At 34.6% G+C, this 18,572-nt stretch overlaps 1 protein-coding gene across 9 annotated transcripts; it reads left to right on the top strand.

Moving 5' to 3' along the window:
• Nucleotides 1–1,190: 1,190 nt before the first annotated feature.
• LOC110633027 (calmodulin-binding transcription activator 5) lies at nt 1,191–15,847 on the top strand. 9 transcript variants are annotated; one of them, XM_021781464.2, is made up of 14 exons: nt 1,191–1,653; nt 1,745–1,880; nt 6,225–6,350; nt 6,958–7,073; nt 7,734–7,822; nt 7,991–8,036; nt 8,526–8,652; nt 8,850–8,966; nt 9,082–9,140; nt 11,413–11,835; nt 12,274–12,968; nt 14,300–14,846; nt 15,180–15,488; nt 15,560–15,847. In XM_021781464.2, the coding sequence occupies exons 2-14, from the start codon at nt 1,817–1,819 to the stop codon at nt 15,605–15,607; spliced, it is 2,766 nt and encodes a 921-aa protein (XP_021637156.2). In that variant the 5' UTR covers nt 1,191–1,653; nt 1,745–1,816; the 3' UTR covers nt 15,608–15,847. The 9 variants fall into 9 exon arrangements, with proteins under 9 accessions (XP_021637156.2, XP_021637151.2, XP_058000911.1 ...); XM_021781459.2 differs by having other exon boundaries at nt 1,452–1,653; nt 8,520–8,664; XM_058144928.1 differs by having other exon boundaries at nt 1,460–1,653; nt 8,517–8,664; nt 9,082–9,141; nt 11,516–11,835.
• Nucleotides 15,848–18,572: the final 2,725 nt, after the last annotated feature.

The following is an 18,572-nucleotide window of genomic DNA, read 5'->3' as shown; positions in this document are numbered from 1 at the left end:
GAGTTATTGAGAGTGATTTTTTCTACACCAAAACCTATTTAAGGTTGTGTAAGTGTGAGGACACACTTGTGGAAGGTTTTCAAGCACCTTGTGAAGCTTGTGGGAGGTTTGCAAGCACCTTGTGAAGCTTGTGGTCTTTTGTGGGAAGCAAAGACGTTGTAAAGGTCTTCAAGCACCTGGGAAGCTTGCTGAGATTGTAAAGGCTTTGAATATTGCCTGTTGAAAATATCAAATAGTGGAGTAACTCTCAAAGTAGGACTTTGGGAAGAGTGAATGTAGGCCAAGAGAGCTGAACCACTATAAACATTGTGTTTGATTCTCTTTTTCCCTTAACTCTTTAATTTTCAGCACTTTGATTTTCTGATTATATATTGAATGTGTTGAGAATTTATTTTATTGAGTTAATATTGCAAACTCTAAATTATATGTGAGAAAATACACTTGATATCAAGTAATTATTTTGTGTATGAGCTAGTATTTGTGCATAACTTGATTGATTACTTAAATTACATCATAGGAACAGAGTTATACATATACATAGAAGTGCAAAGCCTCAATTTTTCATTAAGTCTTGAGCAAGGACTGAAAAATTGTCTAAAGTGTCCAATTCACTCCCCTCTTGGTCACTTTCTTTGGAACAACAAAAATTTTAAAATATGAATTTTTGAAAATTTTTTTTCAATAATTTTTTTTAAATTTTTTTAACCTCCCATACCATTAAATATCTAAAAATTAAAAGATATACATTAAATGTAAATTATTTTCAAATATTATATTAATTCATGTGGGATTTTATACCTTTTCTTTTATGTTTCTCTTTTTTTATTTATTTTTAAAATTTTATTCCAATCATTTTATTACACACATATATTTTCTAAAAAAATTATTATTAATCAACTATTTTTTTTAATGTTATTATAATATTAATTTTTTTAAAAAATAAATATTATCACATGCGCATTTCATATGCGCCTAACTGGTAATTCCAATCAGACAAAAAAAAAAAAAACTGGTAATTCCAAATAATAAAATGCGACAGTGCCGACAAGCCCCACACGGCGACGCGTCCAAGGCTTTCGGCTTTCCTTGGGCCTTTCAAAGTCAAAGGTCGTGAACACACTGTGGAGCCCAAATCCAAACCCAAAACACGGTCTTCTGTTTCGTCCCGTGCGTTGGCATATTGATAGGCACATGTACCCGAGTCACAGTCAAGAGCGGATTAACAAGGACATTTCATCGAACCCCTTGATGCGTGGCTCTACGAAGTGGGTATCGATCAGCGACCTCAAGTCTCTCCCCTTAATCGTCGTTGCGGAAATCAAGCCAATCAAATTTCTTCTTTTTTCTTTGAAAAAGAAAAAAGCGCAACCTCAAATTTCTTTTTTTATTTTCTTTTTTTCAATCCATCGTCAGCTCGACCAGTACAGTTTTGGTTTTTACTTTTTTTTTTTTTTTTTTTTTACTAAAAAGAATTAGTGCAGCCATTTAAAGCAACTCATTGGATAGTTTCATCCTTTTTTTAAAGCAAATAATGTTTCATCCTCAATTTTTAATTGATTGAAGATAGCCCTTAGGCAGGCCGAGAGAAGACTTGCTTTCATCTGTCACGAAGTTGGCCTCTTCTTTTCCTTCCTCCCTGTCTGCGCCAATCAGGCAATTACAATTATGAGCTGATTTTTGTAAATTTCACTTGTTTCCTATGTTGTAATTATAACAATTCTCGATTATTGCTTTGTACTTGCAGATTGTTTGATTTGGGGAATTTTTTTTTGGGGGGTTGCTTTCTTCGGTTCATTTATATGCGCTTAGTTTCTCAATGGAAAGTGGTGTGCCGGGGCAGCTTGTGGGCTCGGAGATTCATGGATTTCATACACTGCAAGGTTTTTAGCTATGCTGATCCGAATTTATGTTTGGGTTTTATTTAGGGGTTTGATCATCTTAAGCTTAGTAACTATGCTTAGGCGTGGCATGCTGATCATTTTGCAAGTGTCTTTTTTTTTTTTTTTTCCTTTTTTCTCTTGGAAGAGGAAGACATTAACTATTTTGCTATTTGGGAGTATTTTCGTTACTTTCGAAAGCAAAATTCGTGGTATTTTTGGACCAAATTAGTGCTTTAACATGCTGAGCAAACGGTAGCTACAAAAGATTGGGGCTTCCAAATTTATGGAGAAAAAAAGAACGTGCTTTTATGTGATGAGAATTTAATGAAAATAATAAATAATTGTTTCATGTCTTTTGTTTGTGTGGACAAGTTCCTATTGCTGTTTTCATTTTTTTCAAAATTTTTTTTGGAGAACCCAACATGTAGTTTTAAATACCGGTTTTAATTTGGGCAAATATTATTGCTAGCTGCTGGGCAGTGAACGTCTTTGTTGAAGGACCCAAGTTGCTATCTGCTGGCATCACTAGATGGACTTCTTTTATTATCATTTTCCCATTTAGGTCATTATGTAAGCATTACTGGATTGGGAAATTGTGATGGAGGAGAACAAGTAGGAGTGCACAAGAAGGGCAGATGTTGAAATGGATACATTTTGTCTGAAGCAATGACAAATAAGGACTGATAAAACTTAACTCAACTCAACTAAGCCTTTATCCCAAAAATTTGGGGCCAGCTACATGGATTCGCTTTCTCCACTCTGAACGATTTTGGGTTAAATCCTCTCAGAAATGTGTAATACTTCTAGGTCATGTTGTACTACTCTTCTCCAAGTCAATTTAGGTCTATCCCTTTTTTTCTTTCTATCCGCTAACCTAATATGCTATATTTGTCTAACTGGAGCCTCCGTATGTCTACGCTTCACATGACCAAACCACCTCAATCTCCCTTCTCTCAACTTATCTTCAATTGGCACCACTCCTACCTTTTCTCTAATACTCTCGTTACGGACTTTGTCTAGTCTAGTATGGCCACTCATCCACCTTAATATTCTCATCTCTGCAACTCTTATCTTAGATGCATAAAACTCTTTCAGTGCCCAACACTCACTACCATATAACATAGCCGGTTGTATGGCTGTACGGTAAAATTTTCCTTTCAATTTATTGGGAATCTTACGATCACATAAAACTCCTGTGGCACATCTCCACTTCAACCATCCGGCATTAATTCTATGACTAACATCCTCCTCACATCCCCCATCTACTTGAAGGACTGAGCCTAGATATTTAAAGTGATTACTTTGGAGCAGTATCACTTCATTCAAACTAACTCCTTCCCTATCACCAGTTTGGCCTTCACTGAACTTGCAATGCATTTATTCTTTCTTCGTTCTACTTAACTTAAAACCCTTTGACTCTAGAGTACTTCTCCAAAGTTCTAGCTTTCTATTGACTCCTTCTCGTGTCTCATCTATCAGAACAATATCATCCGCAAACATTATGCACTAAGGAATACTCTCTTGTATATGTTTCGTCAGTTCATCTAAAACTAATGTAAAAAGGTAAGGGCTTATGGCTGATCCTTGGTGTAATCCATTTGAGATCGGAAAATCTCTTGTGTACCCTCCCACTGTGCGCACAATAGTAGTTGCTCCTTCATACATATCTTTCAATACTTGTATGTACCTAATAGATACCCTCTTTTGTTCTAACACATTCCATAAGACCTCTCTTGGAACACTATCATAAGCCTTCTCCAAATCAATAAAAACCATGTGTAGATCTTTCTTCACATCTCTATATTTCTCCATCAAGCTTCTAATGAGAAAGATCGCTTCCATAGTTGAACGACCGGGCATGAAACCAAATTGATTGAGAGAGACAGAAGTATCATGACGTAGTCGATGCTCCACAACTCTCTCCCACAACTTCATAGTATGGCTCATGAGTTTAATTCCCCTATAGTTTGAGCAACTCTGTATGTCTCCCTTATTTTTAAAAATAGGTACTAAAATACTCTTCCTCCATTCATCAGGCATTTTCTTTGAGTTTAGAATCTTATTAAATAATTTAGTTAACCATGCCACTCCCATATCTCCCAAATATTTCCACACTTCAATTGGTATTTCATCGGGTCCACAGGCTTTACCCACTTTCATTCTCTTAAGTGCTTCCTTTACTTCTAAAGATCTAATCCTTCTAGTATAATTCACATTCTTTTCTATTGTTCTATAATCTATATTCACGCTATTACCATTTTGACTATTGTTAAAAAGATCATTAAAATAATTTCTCCATCTTTCTTTAATGTCCTTATCTTTCACCAACACGTTTCCTTCTTTATCCTTAATGCACCTAACTTGATTGAGATCTTGACATTTCCTTTCTCTCCTCTTTGCTAATCTATAAATATCTTTCTCCCCTTCTTTAGTTCCAAGTTTCTCATATAGCTTTTCAAAGGCCTGTGCTCTTGCTTGACTAGCTGCCTTTTTTGCCTTTCTTTGCTATCTTGTATTTTTCATATGCCTCATTATTATCACATTTAGGTAATTTCTTTTGTCATTCCCTTTTTTCTCTTCACTGCCTTTTGTACTTCCTCATTTCACCACCATCTCTCTTTTGAGGGTGGTCCATGTCCTTTAGACTCTCCAAGTACTTTTCTAGCTACTTCTCTAATCTTTGATGCCATTTGTATCCACATATCATTGGCCTCCATATCCAGCTTCCATACTTCGGACTCGAGAAGCTCATTTTTGAACTTCACTTGCTTTACTCCTTTGAACTCCCACCACTTTGTTCGAGCTACACTATTTCTTCTGACCTTACTTGAATTGTTCCTAAACTTGACATCTAAGACCACCAATCGATGTTGACTTGTTAAAGCTTCTCCTGGAATGACCTTGCAATCATTGCATAGAGCTCTATTTGTGTTCCTAGTTAAGAGGAAGTCGATTTGGCTTCTATGTTGCCCACTTTTGAAAGTCACTAAATGTGACTCTCTTTTTATAAAGTAGGTATTTGCTAGTATTAGGTCGTATGCCATAGCAAAATCTAAGATACTTTTTCCCTTCTCATTTCGACTGCCAAAACCAAAACCTCCATGAACATTCTCATAACCTTGTTTATCACTTTCTACATGCCCATTCAAATCTCCACCAATGAAAACATTCTCTTCATTCGGTATGCTTTGCATTAAATCATCCATATCTTCCCAAAACCTTTGTTTACTCTCACTTTCTAGTCCTATTTGTGGGGCATAAGCACTAACTATATTTATTGTTTCTCCTTCTAGTACTAGCTTTACTAGTGTAATTCTATCTCCTACTCTTTTCACAGCTATTACTGCGTCTTTCAATGTCCTGTCTATAATTATGCCCACTCTGTTCTTGTTTCTCTCCTTTCCTGTAAACCACAGTTTGTACCCTGAATTACCCACTTCCTTACTTTTCTCTCCTACCCATTTAGTCTCTTGAATGCAAGCAATATTCACCCTTCTCCTTTTCAAGGTATCCACAAGCTCCATTAATTTTTCTGTAAGTGATCCAACATTCTAAGTACCAACCCTGATCCTCCTCCTATCCTGCTCCTTCCTAATTGGTCTCCTTCTATGATATCTTCTATTGTTTTCTATGTCTATCTTGTGTTCTGTTCCATTATTTATTCTACTATCTGTCCTATGGACTAACTTCTTTACCCACACCTGTCCATGATGTGGGAACCCTTGCTCACTTAACACCACACCCAGGCGCCGGCATGGCACGTCGCTTTCGGTGAACGCCCTACAACCTTGCATATTTCTCACTACACCCGGGCTCCGATGTAGCGCGTCGTTAGTAGAGGACGCCCCAACGTTTATATCATTTGAATCCATATCATAGGGTGTGACGAAATTTTTTACGTTGGTTGTTACCTACCGCAACCCTCCTCTTTTATTCGGGTTTGGGACCGACTAAGTTCAAACTACTTAGGCGGAGTTAAATGAGGACTGATATGCCATGAATTTTAATATTAAGAAAGATAACAGTTAGATTTTATGTGCCAGGACCATGAGGGAAAGGCCAAGGAATTGATAAGTAATAAGGAAAAGAATGTTGATCATGGTGGCAGAGGAATAGCAAAGCCAGATTCATATAGTTGTTTCAGAAATTGGGTTGGGCTTCTCTTTAATTTTTATATTTTTAAGTTTTTAATTACATACTTTGTCGTTTCCATCACAATTTTAAGATGGTCTACTGTGTGATTTATCGACTTTCATAAATCTTCATTAGAAGGTGCTTATCTTATATTTTCATGGTTTATTTAACTGTGCTTATTAGAGTAATGTTGCCTTGTTCCACTGGCAGATTTGGATTATGGGAACATAACGGAGGAAGCTAGTTCAAGATGGCTCCGACCAAATGAAATTCATGCAATACTTTGTAACTATAAGTATTTCGTCATTAATGTCAAGCCAGTGCACTTGCCCAAAAGTAAGTTACTGTTACCGTCAGTTCAAACATGAATCAATTGGCCTACTGTGAAGAAAAATTATTGTGCTTTGGATTCTTGCTCTTTGATAAAGTGATATTGTTAAGTGCTCAATCAGTTTGAGATTTCCTGACAAAAATGAGAGGTCTAAACTATGAGCCCTGCATCATTTTTTTTTCAAATGTTTTGCTACATCCATTCAACTTGATCTAATTTTACCATCTTTCTTCTGGTTTTGTTTGTTCATGAAAAAACTAGCTGAGGTTCAGAACTTCTGCCCGGGTGGGTTTGCCCTTTTAATGTAACAGTTACCAAAAGTTGTTTGCTCAGTGGACTTTGTTAGCCTATATGCCATTTGTTTGCAAGTGATGGGAATGGGGGCAATTGAAAGTTGAGCAAATATGATGTTGAAAATGGTTAATATGTAATTTGTGCTTGTAACTCATATGCTGCTGTTACACTTAATGTATAACAGATAACCTTTTTGAGTTTGATTAATCATTTTAATAGGCGTACCAAGGTTTGTCTTCCCATAGGGTGATATAGAATATCAAATAACTTTCTGTGTGGTATTTCGTTATCTAATTTGATTGTTTTACAATGTAACAGGTGGTGTTATTAAGTTATTTGACCGTAAGAAGCTTAGGAACTTCCGCAAAGATGGTCATAATTGGAAGAAAAAAAAAGATGGGAAGACGGTTAAAGAAGCTCATGAACACTTAAAAGTGAGATTTTCTTTTATTTCTAAGTTATATTTTGCATCTACCCATATTTTTCCAGTTCAGTTGATGGACGCTAATTGTTTCTGTATGCACATGAGTTTTATGAATTTCTAACATCATAATATTAAATTTATTAAAGGGGTGTTGACTCTAGTTAATGGCAAACTCTAAATTTTCTTTTAACGTGAATGTTATGGGAAAATGTTTTACAAAATGAGTTTCTGAAGCACTAATTTTCAATTTTCTTTCTTCATTATATGTCTCTGTATAAGTTTCAATTCTCTTTCTTCACTAACTTATAACATGCAGTGTGTATATGCAATCACATTCTTTAAATTCTTAAGTAATATTGAAGTATTGCTTGAGATCATAGAAGGTTCAATATTCATAGATACTGCTGATCAATCAGACTTATTTGTAAAATTTCTGCCTTGAACATGATAATTTTGGACCTCAATGTTCCACGAAATGCTTGCTATCCTTCTCTATCTCATTCCTCCTACGAGTTGAAATAGAAGTCGTTTGTGATCCAGATTACATGTGTACATATCCCAAAGTTCCTATCATCCATCTTGTTTTTATAGTTTTATTTGTATAAAAATTAAACATTGCCATTAACAAGTATCTTCTCTAAAGAATTTGCCGTTATGTTTCATTGTTCAGGTTGGTAATGAAGAAAGGATTCATGTATACTATGCACATGGGGAAGACAACCCAACCTTTGTCCGCAGGTGTTATTGGCTACTTGATAAGTACGTAATGGTTAAAGTTCATTGGATATATAAGTAAATTGTGATTTCCTTATGCATATAGTATCAACATTGCTATAAAAGATGATCTTATGTCTCTATAATTTTGTCATGCTTCATGAGATTTGCTTCAGCATTCTGACCTTTAGTTTTGTTTGTGTTTTTTTCTAGGACTCTGGAACATATAGTCCTTGTGCACTATCGAGAAACTCAGGAGGTTAGTTTTGTCATAGCTTATCAGCTGTTATAAAGTGTTGTGCTCTGAGATTAGTTCTTGTGTGGAGAAATATATTATTCTTGGTTATATTCCTTTATGCAATGAATTATATCATAAGAATACTGTTTGTGTAATTGCATGTTGTTTTTCCCTGGGTAAGGTTAGAAGGTGCTGTCTCCAAATTCCATTTAACTCTATTCCACTATGGTGAATATTTGGGAAGTTTTTTCCCCCTCTTTATGTTTTAACATTATGTAAAGATCTATGTTCTGGAACAATGGCTTCTAGCATTCTGTGTATCACAAGCAGAAAATCTTAAATTTTTTGAGAAAAATTTTAAGTTATGCTTATGAGCTGTACTCTGGTGTTATGGACTGTGGCATATTGTCAAGCAAAAGAAGTTGTAATGTGTTTTCATTGATTCCAATGCAGAAATGGTTGTCCAAACCTTATTTGGGGCTGTGGTTTAACTTGTGTTAGCAGTTGCAGGGTTCTCCAGTCACACCTATGAATTCAAATTCTAGTTCAGTCTCTGACCAGTCACCTTGGCTTTTATCAGAAGAATTTGATTCTGGAGCTGGTCATGCATATTATGCTGGCATGAAAGAACCTCTAGGTGATTTTACTGGTACATTGTACAATTGACTGGTTTTTTTTCATATATATATTTTCTTCTTTTGGTTTAGCAAGGTTTTCAGAAAATTTTCTATTGTTATTCTTTATCAACTTAAACAAATAATATGTGATAACTTTTGCTGCATTGGAAAATGCACGTAATATTTTCTCACTCTTTGCTATTTTGGGAGTCAACAGAGCCTGGTGACAGTTCAACTGTCAGAGATCATGAAATGAGGCTTCATGAGATTAATACACTTGAATGGGATGAGCTTGTGATGAATGATCTTAACATTTCACCCATGCCTAAAGGAGGTGATGGACTTGATGTCTTTTGTTGCAATGTCATTAGCTTCAAAGTTCAAAAATCATTAATAGTGTTTTTAGTCTCTATATCCATTTGTGTTTTTCTTTCCTTGATGGTTGGCAGATAAGAGTATGAGCTTTGACCAGCATAATCAAATTGCAGTGAATGGGTCCATGAATGATGTAAGCAGAATGATTTACAGTTTCAAACTTTTTCCTGCATCTTTTTTGTTCCTTTTCTGTTGGAGAGTTTAATTTTTCTCATAATGATAGTGCCAAGTTATTAACTCAAGTTTATATATTCTCCTTTTTTTTTTTTTCCTGCATATTTGAACTATCAAGCATGATAAATATCAAATTGTAGTTTCAATCTTGGAACCAGCGAGTCTTCAAAGATCTCTAAGCTCCCAAATTGTGCAAAACAATTCATAGTTGCCCCTTGAATTTAATTAGCTTCAATGATGCTATTTGCAGTTTGGCAATCTCAATGTTTATAAACCTGTAATTGAACTATGCACTTATTGATTGTCAATTTTAGTTAGCATATCTGATACACTATGTTCATAGTGGTTATACTCCATAATAATAGCAAGTAAAAAGGCCCACATCTATAATAGGGGTGGCAATTGGTGTTGGCGAGTTGTGTTCATATTGATACGATTAATGAGTCGTCTAAATAATCTAAGTACAAGGCTGATCCTTTTATTATACGTGTTATACAACACAACACATTTAATACTAAATCGTATTGAATTAATTCAACATGACTTGACCCATTTAACACAATATGACACTGTCAGTAGAAAGCCCTAATTCAGGGGTTTCCACCTCTCGACAGAAGAAAGAAAGAAAGAAAGAAAGAATTAGGGAGAAAGAGAGAGAGTAGAGAAGAGAGGATTTAGAGAGAAGAAAGAGATTAATTTCTATATTTGATTCAGAGTGATCATCGACAATTATGAGTCAGCTATTTATTTACTTTCTCTTAACAGATTCCATAACTGACTCCAGCTACACAACAGCCTAACTCATTTTCCCTCCAAAACATTCTCTTCCGTCCTATTTCTAAACTTCTTTCTCTTGTATGTACAGACACACATCAATAACTTATTTGACACAATTCAACATTTTTAATCTTTATAAAATAATATATTATATGAAATTTACACATTAATTTTAATCATGCATAAATTTAATAATATATAAAATATAGAATTTAACATTTAACAAGCAAGTGATATAATCTATATTTTAACTAAAAATTTAAAAACAAGTAATTGTAAATAATATAATTTTTTAATTTATTACGTAAATTGACAAATAAATTTTAATAAAGCAAATAGAAACAAGCTATGATAAAGTAACAAATATCTAATATAATAAATACTTAGGCTTATATTTATTAATTTATCATTTTCTAATAACGCCACTTATGGGTTAGTGTCATAAACGGGGTCGACTCAATTTCCACATGGGCCCAACTCTAACCCTATATTTTCGTATTGCATTCATGTCGTGTTTGCAAGTCATATTTAAAATCGCCACCCTTGAAACTTGAGAACCAAGTCTAAATCCAAACCTAAAGAATAAGTTAATCGAACCAGTCAGTTTAGTTTTGGTTTCACTTCATGAAAGACCAATGGTTAACCAATGAAACTGAAATTACTGTTTATTTGTTATATTAAATATTGTAATCGTTGTTCTTGAAATATTTGGCTTCCACAGTGCTCAACTAGGGAGAAGCTACTTCTTTGTAGTGGATTGTGGCCCCTCACTATTTGTTTTAAGTTATTGTGGATTCTAGAATCTAGATTGCACTTGGCTGAGTTAAATAAGTAACAGGCATCTGCCTCCTACTTCTCTTTAGATCATTAGATGTAACAAAATCCTTCATTAAAAGAACCTAAAACTGGTGGGTACTGCTTCTACTTATAAATTAATGCAACTCACTAACTTTTAGTTTTTTCTATTTTTTTATTTTTATTTTTATTTTTTTATTGGTTCTTTGAAGAATGCTTTTCTTAAGCAGCCAACTGAAGCATTAATCTATTAGGTACTTAAAGTTTGAAGTCAGGCAAGACTCATAATTAACTTTGAAAGTTTTTAATATGACAAATTGAAAATTCCTTTAAAAGTCAGTTAACCAATGTGTGTAACTTGAGAATGGGCTTCTGCTTTTGCAGTTTGCCACAGTGAACGTGATTGGTTCAGTCTGAAATCTATGCTTCAGTAAATAAACTGTTGGCACCTCCATTGGTTAAGATCAAGAAGCTTCTGAATTTATTAACTGGCATGTATCCCTTAACATTACAACGATTAATATTTCTGAAAGCAATAATTTCCATTCCTGCTGACTTATCAACTCTAATGTTGCATATCTGAAGATCACAAAATGCTAGCTTGCATATAAATACTGGCATTGTGGCATAGAGCAACTAAGTAATTTTAATCTTTGCAGGGTATTTCTCTTCCAGCCTACAATTTATCTGCAGAAATTCCTCCTTTAGATAACTTAACTGAACCTATTGCAAGGAACAACAATTCTTGCTTAAATATTCCAGAGGATGCTTACACTAAGCCAACAAGAGTCCAAGGAAATGTGCAGAAGAAGGATTCTAGTATCCTAGGGACTGGTGATTCTTCAGACTTGCTGGTTAATGATGGTCTGCAAAGTCAAGATAGTTTTGGAAGGTGGATAAACGACATAATAGCCGACTCTGCAGGTTCTGTAGATAATGCTGTGCCTGAGTCTTCTATTTCATCTGGTCATGATTCACATACTTCTCCAGCAATTGATCAACTTCAATCTTCTATTCCTGAACAAATATTTGTCATCACTGATATCTCCCACACATGGGCCTTTTCAAGTGAAACGACAAAGGTGTTTTTCTCTTTCCTTCTCTCACGATTTTGTGCTGCCCATTATGTCTTTGTTGACATTATGTTATGGCTAAGGGATGGGATGAGAATATGAGAATACATTGTATAAATAGCATAAGATTGTAATTGACAGATCTTAAATTCAGTCAATATACAAATTACTCTCTCTAATTCTTTCCCCCTCTCTCTTCTTCTCCCCTGATCTGGGATGTAACACATTTTTTTTTCTTTCTTGGCGGGGGTGGAGGGGATGATTGAATAAAAAACTGAAGAGGGCTCAGGTGTTCTTTGAAACATAGAGTTTTTAATGAACCTGAATTGAAAGGGAAAATTGAGACAGACAATTACTTCTAATTTATTAAAAATGAAATGGTTCATGAACAAGTTCTTTCAAATCTATTTCAATGGCATAATAAATTTTTTTATATTTTTTTTGCAGATTTTAGTTACTGGATATTTCCATGAACAATATCTACATCTGGCAAAATTTGACCTGTGTTGTGTGTGTGGAGATGCATGTGTTCATGCAGAAATTGTTCAGGTTGGAGTGTATCGCTGTTTGGTATCACCACATTCCCCTGGATTAGTAAATCTGTTTTTAAGTTTGGATGGCCATAAACCCATAAGCCAAGTTTTAAATTTTGAGTACCGCTCTCCATTACGCTATCCTGCGGTTTCATCAGAAGACAAACCCAACTGGGAAGAGTTCAAACTTCAGATGAGACTTGCTTGCTTGCTTTTCTCTACATCCAGAAGCCTCAGCATTTTAACCAGCAAGGTATCACCAGCTAACTTGAAGGAGGCTAAAAAGTTTGCTCAAAAAACCGCTAGCATTTCCCATAATTGGGCATGTTTGATCAAGTCAATCGAGGAAAATAGAGTTTCATTTTCACAAGCAAAAGATAGTTTGTTTGAACAATCTTTGAAGAACATGCTAAAGGAATGGTTGTTGGAAAGAGTGGTTGAAGGCTGTAAAACCACTGAATATGATGCTCAAGGTCAAGGTGTAATCCATTTGTGTGCTATTCTTGGATATACTTGGGCTGTTTATTTATTTTCATGGTCAGGCTTGTCATTGGATTTTCGAGATAAACATGGATGGACAGCTCTTCATTGGGCAGCATATTTTGGAAGGTATGTCCAAATTATTTCTTGTTTTGTCTTGCAATCTTCTATGCGACACTTCAGCTTAGCTGCATTGCTTTCTGACCTTGAAGTTAACAAATTGGAATCTCTCTGATTCCTTCCCTCTCCATTCACTCTTCTTGTTTTTATTCTATCCAGAATTGTTTTTTCTTTACGTCAATTGTGTTTGTGCATATGTCTCTGAATATGTGAATTTGACGAGTATAGCATAATTTCAATTTTTGTTCAAGAATTTTTCTCCAACTAGGCTTTTGTCTGCTCGTTGCGCAGGTATAGTCATTATTGATATATTATTTAATAGAATGAAGATATCGCTATATAGCATTAGCATTTCCCATATATATATATATATATATATATATATATATATATATATATATATATACACACCGTGAAAATATAAAGAAAATAAATACAAAGAATAAATATAAATTGAAAAATGAATATAAATAATAAAAAATAAGATGCCAACAAATTGGTATAAATAAATTCTTATAATATGAAGATTACCTTAATGATATTTTTGCAAATTGTTATTCATCTTCTGACAATGACTTAGTTACTAAAATATCATTTGGTAAGTTTGAGAGAAAATCTTGGTTGGACAATTTATCTTCTATTTGCATTAGGGAGTGGCTAGTTTGATTTTTGATATTTGATATTAGTTTATATAGTTTATAAGTCATAACTGACTCTTAGTTTTTCTATGATTAATTAAATTATAACTATTGTCATAATTTTTTTTATTTGAAGGAATTAAGTGCATGGTTTTATAGTGAACACTGGAAAGGTGGCTTTGGTTTATGTAGTTTAATTTATAACTATAACTGTTAGTTTTCCTAGTATTAATTAAATTAAAACTATTGTCGTAGATTTTTTTATTATAAAGAATTAAGTACATAATTTTGCAAGTATAGTGGACAATGAAAAGGTGGCTTGTGCGTTTGTGTTTTGAAAGTAATTAGTTTGATATAATATGTTATTTAATTTTAGTTTATACTAGAGTGATAATATGTTGTAACCACCTGGTGACTCCGAAAGGTATAAGATGGATTATATTGATATTAAATTAGTGCATTAGATAGGAAGAAAGAGCCAAAGTAAATGAATGGGAAGACAAGGAGCTTAAAAAAGCAAAGGAAGGAGATATGTTTGTTGTTAAACCCTTGATGCAGCTCTCCTATTATGCCAAGTGGTGCTAATATAGAAAGCCACATGACAGCATGGCATGGACCTATTTTGGTGCTCAGCTTTATTATATTTATATAAAATATAGATATAGACATAGAGTATGGATTCTGAAGCTTCTCCATGTTCAGGGAGAAAATGGTTGCAGTTCTCTTATCTGCAGGGGCAAAGCCAAACTTGGTCACAGATCCCACTTCAGATCACCCTGGTGGATGCACTGCTGCTGATCTTGCATCTGCAAAGGGTTATGATGGCTTAGCAGCTTATCTGTCAGAAAAGTGTTTAGTAGCACAATTCAAGGATATGTCTGTAGCCGGAAATGTTAGTGGCTCTCTGCAAACAAGTTCAACTGACAATGTGAACGCCGAGAATTTAAGTGAGGAGGACCTATATCTGAAGGATACTTTAGCAGCTTATCGAACAGTTGCTGATGCAGCAGCACGTATACAGGTTGCATTTAGAGAACACTCCCTAAAAGTTCGGACTAAAGCAGTTCAGTTTGCAAATCCAGAGGATGAAGCACGGAACATAGTTGCGGCAATGAAGATTCAACATGCCTTTCGCAACTATGAAACACGGAAAAAGATGGCAGCTGCTGCCCGTATCCAGTATAGGTTTCGTACATGGAAAATGCGGAAGGAATTCCTTACCATGCGTAAACATGCTATCAGAATTCAAGTAAGCACTTTCTTCCGTATACTTGGTCATTTAGATATCCCCTTGGCAATTGTTGCGCTGCATGATGGTAACCTAATTCTATTCAGTTGTTCTGAGTCAATCACAGTGGTTATGAGTGGACCAGTTGATTTCTATTTTAAAAAATTTGACCTTATTTACTCCCTTTTCTTGATGAATTAAACTTGATGGACACAAGGTCTCAAATATAATCGATTAAGCATAAAACATATCAATTTTTTCCCCTAGTTAGTTTATGTGATTCCTCATGCTTATGAAGCATTTTTTCATGAACTCAAGGATATGAATAATTGAATTTGTTTTATTCCAATGCAGGCTGCTTTTCGAGGCTTCCAAGTGAGAAGGCAATACTGCAAGATAGTCTGGTCAGTTGGAGTGCTTGAGAAAGCAATTCTGCGATGGCGTTTAAAAAGAAGAGGATTCCGTGGCCTTCATGTTGATCCCATTGAAGTAGTTGCAGATGAGAGGCAGGAAAGTGATGTGGAGGAAGACTTCTACCGAGCTAGTCGGAAGCAAGCTGAAGAGCGTGTTGAGAGAGCAGTTGTACGGGTTCAAGCCATGTTCCGTTCAAGGAAGGCACAAGAAGAATATCGCAGGATGAAATTGACTTATAACGAAGCAGAGGTAAGTGATTTTCCTAGAAGTTGATGGTCTGACAGTTGGATTTTGCAGATAATAACTTCTTGTTGTTGCAGCTGGAATACGAAGGGCTTCTTGACCATGATATCAACTTGGATGGATGAACCTGATTGAAGATGCAGATTGACTTGGTAATTTTGCGGTTATGGATGGTATGCATGTAAATCTGAATGTTCGTAGTGTAGGTTTATGCCTTTTAGTAGCCTGTACATCTTGGTAGATGCCTAGTATGATCTGGTCATGCACTTTTTTACCCTTGTCATGATAACAACGTAAGCTCTTGATATTGTTTTTGGATTTGGTTAAAAGATTTGTAATTATTTATAGTATTGCAAGTTTGAATTCTTTGAGCTTCTTTGAGAATTAATTTTAAGAGTCTGCCAAGGAAACCCAAACAGGCTACTATCCTCAGCTTAATTAATTTGCTTTTCCAGTCAGAAGAGGAATGGTAAATGTTCTGAATCTCCGGTAAATGTTCTAAAATCTCAGATATTGAATTTGTGATGCTGAATTTACAAGATGTCTGATCTAATAGCAATATCACGGATTTGATGTGTTGTCCACTTAGAGTGGTACCTACACTTGTTTATACTTGACAGGAAAATTTAATTCTTCTTAACATCTAAATTTATTTCATGTACTGAGGTAACCATCTAAAACCTTCACCAAACACCATTGTGCGTTCGATGCTGCTCGTGAACATCAACTTTTCCCTAGCTGGTGGTGAACTGAGTAAGACCTGAGTAAGACCTGAGTAGTGACACAATTCATCATCTGAGGCTGCAAATGCTGATTTAGTTTTATTTCACAGAATGAGAGGAAGGTGTCGAGCTGTTCCTTCGACGCCGCAAAGCAAACCTTTGCTTGTCATAAGCATCAACCAATCACGCAACACCATTCATTTAAATTATACAAAGGTGGTAAGAGGTTTTTTTTTTTTTTTAAATAATCAATAGACAAGAGTTTCATAGGTGGACTTTGAAGCCAAGCAAATAGAGGTTCAAATCCAAATACATAGATAGACAGACTAAATTAAAAAAAAAAAAAAAGATTTGAGGCCAAACAATTAAAGCCTAAAAAATACTAAAAACAAATCCTAAAATGCCAAACTGAAGAGAAAGTTGATGCCACCGCCTTATCTCCCCTGCATGCCATCCATTACCAACTATACAAAGCTTTGATGCGGTAAAAACCAAGCAAGATCAGCGATACAACACCATAAGCAACTCATAGGTAGTGCTTGCTTTCATTGAAAAAGCGATAGATCCCCTATTTTGCAAGTAAAAAACAGATAGTACAACCCCCGGTTAAGAAAACGTAGGAGCCATGTCATGACTCAACCTATGGGTCAGACCGACATTAGGACTTGGGCCAGCCTGAAACCTCTGAGACCCTTAATAAGTTTAACTATTCCTTAACCCAATCCTAAGGTCCGTTTTCAAGAAAACAACCGGACAGAGTCCGGTCATAACATGTACCATTGACTCATCAGACCAGTAAGCACAATATATAACAAATTGGGGAGTTTAACTCATCGTCCACATACTCATCATAAAATCAAATGAGAGTTCAGCTCCCTCATTCAATCTAATCACACGCACACATACATGTATTTAATGTTCTTACAAATTAAACATAATATTATATTACAGTCCCAAATTGATTAAAATACTCCTAACATATGCGGAGTCTAGAATTTAGTAAAATTATACAAGTATAACAGATATTAATAGATTGCCTGCGAAGGAGAGAGGCAGGTTAGAACTCAACAAGAAATCTCCTATATCCTGGAAAAATAAAGTGAACAAGAATGAGTGTTCGACTCAGAGAGCAAAATACCGATTTTAACCATAATTTCTATAACTATCTAAAACTAATGCATCCTGAAGAGTAGAATGCAACACCATCAAAATTTTCATACAAATCATATCATAACAACAAAAAGATAATTTAGAGCACTCACACACCAAATAATGTTCAAACAATACATATGTCATACATTACTCCTCTGTAAGGCATAACATTATCCTGTAGTATACCTAATGAATTACCGATTTCGTCTATTAATTACCCATTAAATACACTACAATGAATTTTAAAACAATTTTCTTACTTTTTGAAAGTTGTGAGCATTTATAGCAGGTATTGAAAACATTTACTTGAAGTTTAAAGACTAGTAAAATTTATTCATTTTTATTTTTTCTCAAATTTTGAAAAAATTTCGGCAGAGTGCCTGCTGTATTTGAGAAAAATAAAAAATTTTACCTGTAGAAAACACTTCCAAATATATCACTTCAACCAATCTCAACCATCATTACAACTCAAGTCAACACAAATTAGCTCAACTCCCTTAATTCAAATCAAAATTTCACAACTCAAGAATTTCAATTCAAATATTTCTGAAAATAGAGATAATTAGTTTTATACATATTGTATTAAAGAAAAATTAATTTACATTTATCAGTCTAAAATTTACATCAGAAAATCCAAAATAATATTATTACAAAATCTGTACAACTACTCATGACCAATTTATAAATATACATACAGTTAATTACATCAAAATAAACATGTACAATCAGGGTATAAGATTATATCAGACAAAAGGTCCAGAAGTAGCTTTGAAATCCTCAGTAGCTCACTCCGCTGCTCTACTAGTCTCTCTATCTGCGACAACAATAAACAGCCATCGTTGAGTACTATGACTCAGTGGTACATAACATACTAAAATAAAATCTTATGCATAAATCAAATCATATTTATTCCAATATGGTACTGAAAATAAAAATAAATATAAAACACAATTTATAATTTTAGTCACAACAATCTCATTTCAGAAGTCTCAAAACAAATTTCATAAAAACACACAGTTATATCATGCCATCAGTATAATGTTTATCTCAATAGCCAGAGGCTTATAAGGAATCTCAAGGCTAGCTAGCTCAAACTATGGGTACCCATTCAATTTCTTCCTCTACTGGCACACATCTCAACACTTCAGTCAGAGAGAGAATTCAAAATTCAAAACTAATTTCTCCCACTAGTCATGCTAGTGAGGCATTCACATAT

Source organism: Hevea brasiliensis, chromosome 4 (genome assembly GCF_030052815.1).
Source record: "Hevea brasiliensis isolate MT/VB/25A 57/8 chromosome 4, ASM3005281v1, whole genome shotgun sequence".
Classification (NCBI taxonomy): Eukaryota; Viridiplantae; Streptophyta; class Magnoliopsida; order Malpighiales; family Euphorbiaceae; genus Hevea; species Hevea brasiliensis.
The sequence above is the reverse complement of the archived record's forward strand: the minus strand, read 5'-3'. Positions and strand labels throughout refer to the sequence as shown.

What these genes read in the sequence shown, in the direction of transcription:
- LOC110633027 (XM_021781458.2), top strand. Translation starts at nt 1,817, where the DNA reads ATGGAAAGTGGTGTGCCGGGGCAGCTTGTGGGCTCGGAGATTCATGGA. An exon ending in TGTTATTGGCTACTTGATAA is followed by an intron (nt 7,823 to 7,990) that starts GTACGTAATGGT and finishes GTTTTTTTCTAG; the next exon opens with GACTCTGGAACATATAGTCC. An exon ending in ACCTCTAGGTGATTTTACTG is followed by an intron (nt 8,665 to 8,849) that starts GTACATTGTACA and finishes GGGAGTCAACAG; the next exon opens with AGCCTGGTGACAGTTCAACT.